The sequence below is a fragment of the Cyclospora cayetanensis genome, unplaced genomic scaffold (assembly GCF_002999335.1).
Source record: "Cyclospora cayetanensis isolate NF1_C8 unplaced genomic scaffold, CcayRef3 CcayRef3_contig_64, whole genome shotgun sequence".
Classification (NCBI taxonomy): domain Eukaryota; phylum Apicomplexa; class Conoidasida; order Eucoccidiorida; family Eimeriidae; genus Cyclospora; species Cyclospora cayetanensis.
The window spans coordinates 148,257-154,455 of NW_020312635.1; the positions used below are offsets into that span (position 1 = coordinate 148,257).

At 57.7% G+C, this 6,199-nt stretch overlaps 1 protein-coding gene across 1 annotated transcript; it reads right to left on the bottom strand.

Annotated features, from left to right (window-relative positions):
• Nucleotides 1–92: 92 nt before the first annotated feature.
• On the bottom strand, nt 93–4,737 carry LOC34618740 (AF4/FMR2 family member 4). Its single transcript, XM_026335288.1, has 9 exons — nt 3,817–4,737; nt 3,547–3,633; nt 3,004–3,483; nt 2,578–2,626; nt 1,700–1,865; nt 1,324–1,486; nt 998–1,070; nt 489–781; nt 93–368 (listed from the first exon to the last, which is right to left on the bottom strand). Exons 1-9 carry the CDS (start codon nt 4,735–4,737, stop codon nt 93–95), a joined length of 2,508 nt encoding a protein of 835 aa, XP_026191073.1.
• Between the last annotated feature and the right edge of the window lie 1,462 nt (nt 4,738–6,199).

Sequence of the window (6,199 nt, forward strand, 5' to 3'; positions counted from 1 at the left end):
CTACGAGACTCTTCTTCTTATGCGAGGGCGCCTTCACGTGGCAAGGATCCCCTAGGGGTCCATGTCTTGGCGTGTTTTCTCGGAAAGCGACCTCAAGAGTTTGTTTTTCTTGCGCCCAGGTGAGGATAAGAGGCCTCCTCTTGCCTGGTCTGCCCGTGTCTCCCCGTTTCGAGAAGCAGCAGAGCTGCCTCCTGCTTCGGCGTCGAGCAACTACCGGCCTGCTCGGGGAGATCTTCCGAAGCGTTCGCGCCAACTGGGGGGGGGGGCCCCCCAGGGGACTGTGGGGGGCCCCCCAGGGGACTGTTCAAATCGCTAAAAGAACCCTCACCATCCGAATCCTCAGGGGCCTCGCTGGGCCTCCTGAGGGTCTCGAGAGCCGCAGACACGTGGGGGTCTAGGGCTGTAGTGGGAGGGGCCCCCAAAGGGGCCCCCAGAGGGGCCCTCGAGGGGGCCCCCGCCGGGGCCCTCGAGGGGGCCCCCGCCGGGGCCCTCGGAGGGGCCCCCTTCACCATGAAATAGGCGGCCAAGGCACTCCGCAGCAGCAGCCCAGAGCCTGCCGAACTCAGCGAGGCAGCTCGGGGGGCCCCTAGTCTGACGAAGTCGTCGGCAAGGGGGACAGAGGGCCCCTCGACGGCGGGGAGTTCGAACACCCAGCGAGCAGAGAGGGGCCCCTGAGGGGGCCCCTGAGGGGGCCCCCATCGAGCTCCTGAGGAGCCACTTTCTCCGCCCCCCACGCGTCTCGGAGGAGGCAGGAGCTCAAAGTCTGTGGTGTGCCGCTCTCCTGCAGCACCAGCAGCACTCAAAGACGCGCATTGCGAAGCCTCGAACGGAGTTTCGCCCCCGCAGAGGCTGGAAGGCACACGCAGAATGCCGGTAATCGCAAAAAGATCCCCAGCCAGCCACTGCAGCGGCAACACTTGAGAAGGGCACTTCCAACCCCCCCTCCCTCCGCCCCTCCTCAAGAAGGCGCTCAGAAGATTCTTCTTCGACGCACCACCATATCGCCTGCGAAAAAGCTCCTGAATCAGCTTATGCACTTCCGCGATATCCGCGTTCCAAGACACTACAGCCTAACTCGAAAAGATCGACAATTCCCGTCAGACTGCAGTCAGGAGGAGGAGGCACCCCAAGACGTGTCTTCGCTAAGGGAGACACCCCAAGAGGGGCGCTTTCGCTACTCGCATTTCGGAAGGCGCAGAGCGCCAAAAAGCCTCAACCATGCACAAAAAGGGAGCCTTCTACTGCTCTCGGTGAACTGCGCTACGCTCCGCACTGAGGACGCTCCTGGAAGTCTCCCCTCCCAGCCTTCCCGCGCGAACTCACCTCAGCAGCCACTTCCAGCGCAAACTCCGGAGAGCCTCCGTGCTGACGCAACGGACTCCTCACGGAGCCTCTCCCAATCTCCGACGAGCCAGGAGGCTGCGAGCGAAGAGGAGAGCCGTCGATTTGCGTGCTGGGTGCGCGAACGAAGCCAGCAGCTCCACGACTCGACAGAGACTGCAGGAGACTCCTTTCCTCCCCAGCCGCCCCCCCCCCGTGTCTGCAGCACGCCACCGAACGAGACAAGGCTTTCGCTGCGCACCGTGAGCAGCCAACTCCCACAACGACGCGGCAGCGCTCAACAACAACTGCCTGGGATCGCTGCGGCGCTCTCGAAGAACAAGCAGTGCAGAAGCAGCTCCCATCCCAAGAAACTCACGCAAACGCCTCTTGACTGGCTGAGAGCAGGAGCTGCCCGGCAGCAGTTTGAGACTGCCTCAGTGTCGAAATCGGAGAGCCTTGCGAACTCCTGAGAGAAAGAGGCTGACTAAGAGACACCTGCGACGCTTTGCGCCGGAGAAGGGAGAGAGGACTGCGAGGCGCCTCTGCACGACAGCACCAGCAACGACGACCACAATAACGAGACTCGCTTTCCACTGCGAAACACGCCCTCCTCAAAATGATAAAAAACACCAAAGCCTCACAAGCTACCACTCTCCAGACAGGCAACACGGCGTTGTGCGTATGCATGCATGTATATATGTATGTGTGTGTATATGTATGGGTGTGTGTGTATGTATGTATGTATATATGTATGTGTGTGTATATGTATGTATGTATGGGTGTATGTATGGGTGTGTGTGTGTGTATGTATGGGTGTGTGTGTGTGTATGGGTGTGTGTGTGTATGGGTGTGTGTGTGTGTATGTATGTGCATGTATGGGTGCGTGTGTGTGTATACGTATGTGTGTGTATATGTATGTGTATGTATGTATGTATGTATGTATATGTATGTGCATGTATGGGTGCGTGTGTGTGTATGTATGGGTGTATGTGTGTATGTATATATACATGTATGAATGTATGGACGTATATAGATATATAAATATACATGTATGTATGAATGTATATATGTATGTATGCATGCATGCATATATATGTATATATTTATATATCTATATACGCGTGTATGGCGTAGGATTCTGGATTGCTAGCCTATCGGATGCAGGCTGGAGTCTCTGAATTTTGGAAGGAGAAGCAGCTGATAAGCTGAGATTCGAGGCTTCAGGAGTGTTTGCAGCAAGGAAGCAAAGCCTACCTCCCCCACGAGGATCCGTGAGTGTTTTCAGAAGAGGACTGGTAGGAGCCTGCAGACGTAGCAAAACACACGACGCCTTGGAGGGCAGTGACAGCGTCTTTTTCGCATCAGTTCTCGATCCTGGTGAGCATCACCACACAAGCAAATGTGCGCCTCTATTCATGCGAAGCAGCTGCGCAAAACGTAGATCAAGAAAGCTGCTTTCTGGAGGGCGGTACCTCAGCAGAGCCGCAGCGACAGCAGAAAGCAGAGGCAGAGCCGCAGCGAAAGCAGAGGCAGAGCCGCAGCGACAACAGAAAGCAGAGGCAGAGCCGCAGCGACAGCAGAAAGCAGAGGCAGAGCCGCAGCGACGGCAGAAAGCAGAGGCAGAGCCGCAGCGACAACAGAAAGCAGAGGCAGAGCCGCAGCTGTGTGTGTAAAACATGCCATCGTTTCAGGAGATTTATGAGTCTTCTGACACTCTCGAACCTCAATGAGCTGCAGCAAAACGAACTTCCCCTCGAATTGCGAAGAAATTCTTTCTTCCGCATTCGCCTCGGTGCTGCTGCCGTTGGGGTGTAACTCCTGAAGGTCGGTGGAGGAGACTGCCCGACTGCGCTCCTGTGACGTGTGGATGTCATACCAAATCTCCTTCTCTGCATCTTCTTGCAAGTGCTCCTCCTGCTGCTGTCTTTCTTGCTGCTGCTGTCTTTCTTGCTGCTGTCTTTCTTGCTCCTCCTCTTTCGATTTCTGTGTCTCTTTCTCCTGCTTTTGATGCTGCTGCTCCCCTGCGTTGTTGCGCACGAAGGGCCTGATGAAGGAGCGCAGCAGAGACACCACAGCGCCTCCAGTCTGATTCTGGAGCTGCTGATGCTGCAACTCCTGATTCGGTTCGTCTTCTTCGTGCTGCATCGGATGTTTTTCTTGCTGCTGCGGCGGAAGGGGCATGCACCAGCCCTCGTCTGGCTCTGCTGCTGCTGCTGCTGCTGCTGCTGCTGCTGCTGCACTGGCAGTTTCAGACGCTCTTTCCGCATCTTCGCCAGACTGCACGACTCCCTGAGAACTGCGTAAACCATCCTGCCATTGGCTTTTCACCTTCGCTCTGACGCTTTCTGGTGCAGAAGCAGCTGCAGCATCCTCGCGAACCTCGCAGCAGCCGTGTTGGTGGGCTCCTCGTTGTGATTCCTGCTCCTGCTGCTGCTCCTGCTGCACTTGTCGGTGCCGTTGCAGCGATGGCTGATGCTGAATTTGCTGCTGCGCTATGGGCGATGTCTCTGCCAGCTGCAACAGAGAGGCAGGCTTGCGTCGAGGCACCAAACCCTCCCTAATAGGAGACTCTGGAGGCGTAAGAAGCGCGATGAGCCCTCCCCTCACAAAGACTCCTGAGCCGCAGCTTGCACTGCCACAGCTGCTGCTGCTGCTGCTGCTGCAGCTGTTGCTAGTGGCTGCAGCAGCAGCAGGAGCAGCAACTGCAGCAGCAGGCTTTGGAAGAGACCTCTGCTGGTGCAGCCTCTTGATGCCATCGGAGACATGGCGAGACAATAGGGGGCTTAGTGACGCCTTCGCCCTAGAGGCGCTTTGGGAGCTTTTGCGACGGAGGGGTGTGGGAGCATCTTCATCATATTCCGAGTCGCTGCTGCCGCTGCTGCTGCTGCTGCTGCTGCTGCGTTTGCTGCTTGCGCTGCTAGGCTCGTTGCTGGTGATGACGCTGCCGTCGCAGTCTTCCCTTGCCACTCCCCTACGAACAGGCATGCGGGTACAGCCTCTTCCCAGAGCAGTCTTAGTCTGCTTCCCTTGAGCTGCTTGTGCTGCTGCTGCTTGTGCTGCTGCTGCTTGTGCTGCTTGTGCTGCTGCTGCTGCACTGGCAGCCTTGCTGCTCTGGGGAGTCTTCCTGCGCCGGCTGCTGGGATTCCTTTCCGCCGCTGAGGGGCGCCCAGGGGACGGCAGGGGGGCCCCCATGGGGCCCCTCTGCTGTTTAGCTTTTCGTTTTGTAATGCCGGATCGCTGAGAGACAGGAGTCTGTTTGGAGGGGTTCTCCTGCGAGATGCTTTCGCCTTCTCCTGCTGCCGCCTTAGACTGCGTGGGAGTGAAGGAGGCTTTGCGCAAACGGCTTGAGCTCCTGCGTCTTGAAGGCTCGCTCGGAGAGGCTGTTGGGGGAACGGAGGCTAAGGATCGCGGCATTTTCTGCTTCTGCAGCTGCTGGTTTTCGGATTCCTTTTCGGCGGCTTCGTGGGGAAGGTCGGCGCACGTGCTGGTGGTTGCTGCGAGGCTGCTGCTGCTGCTGGCTCTGCTGTTGCTGCGGCTGTTGCATTCTGTTCGTGCAGCGGCAGCAAGCGGCTTGAGCAGAGCGCCTGCTTTGCGCCGTCTAGACGTTTCCTCGAGGGAAAATTCCTTGTTGGTGCCTGCATCAAGCGGCTGAGATCCCCCAGGAGCATTCCTCCCCTTGGCAAGCTGGCGTTTGATGGTGGTGCAGTTGCAGCTGCGCTTGCTCGTTCTGCAAGGCGCAGCCGTTTCCTTGCCATCTGCAGCAGAAAGCGTCTCCCCGAACAGGGGTGAGACAGGGGCCCCCCTCTCTGACATCTGCAGCCGCTGCTCAGGCGTAGCAGTGTCTGCGTGTGCTATATACGTATATCTCTGCTTCTGCACTCCCCACGCCTACTGGCTTTAAGTCAGAACAGATAGGGTTGCTCCGCCTTCCAGCTGAAACGATGCTGCGCGCAGCTGTATGAGGGAAGCAGCCGCTGCCGAGACGCAGCAGCTCCCGCCTCGCTTGTGCTACAAGAGGTGGCATGCAGCGACTGCCCTTGCTGTTGCTCTGCTGCTGCTGCTGCTCTTTGAGACGGGAAAAAAAGAAGCGTATTTGAGCAGGCAGGACTGTCTTTCCGGAATTAGGCTACGGGGTCTAGGGAACACCATGTCTGGGGGAGTGGGGTTGGTGGTGCTCCACCCGGGAGGTCTCGCCTGCACACGAGACTACACGAACAGCGAGACAGCCTGAGAAATAAAGGCTTAAGGCTTCAGCAAAAGGAGATAGTGTGGTTTGGAGTCGAGGCTGAAGGCTGTGCTCGTCAGATCGCAGCTGTTCAAACGACTTGCATCGCTCACCTGAACAGAGGCAGCGGCATGCGCTGCAACGGCAATCCAGGCCCATAATGTTCGCTGCCAGAGTGCATGCAGCGGAGCACTGAAAAGCATGTAGCTTCCGAATTACTTCCTTGGATTTAGAGGAGCTCCGCTTTCCTTTGTTTTGGCAAGTGCTTATGCTGAACCTCAGGGCTTTCGACGCGCCGTATGCTCATGCAGGTGTAGCGACAGCAGACGAACGGTATCCCTGGCAGGGCGAGCCTCCCGGATGAAAAGGCCTTCCCAGCGCGGAAATCCCCTGATTTCGCGCTTATTTGTTCTTTGGAGCAGCAAGCACCAGGGGTGGTGATCTCATGAATGGCGGGAAGAATAGCGGCTTCATGAGTGCGAGCCGGAGAGGCCCTCAGTAGCAACAGCCCATGCGTGCATGCGTGCTTTCCGCGTGTGCCTTCTGAAGTTTCTTTCCAGGAATTGGGGGCTGCAGACGGAGCCTCTCGAAGAGAGCTGAGCCGAGAAGAAGCAGGGGAGCAGACGAAGCGGCGCACCGCCAGCGGGGAGG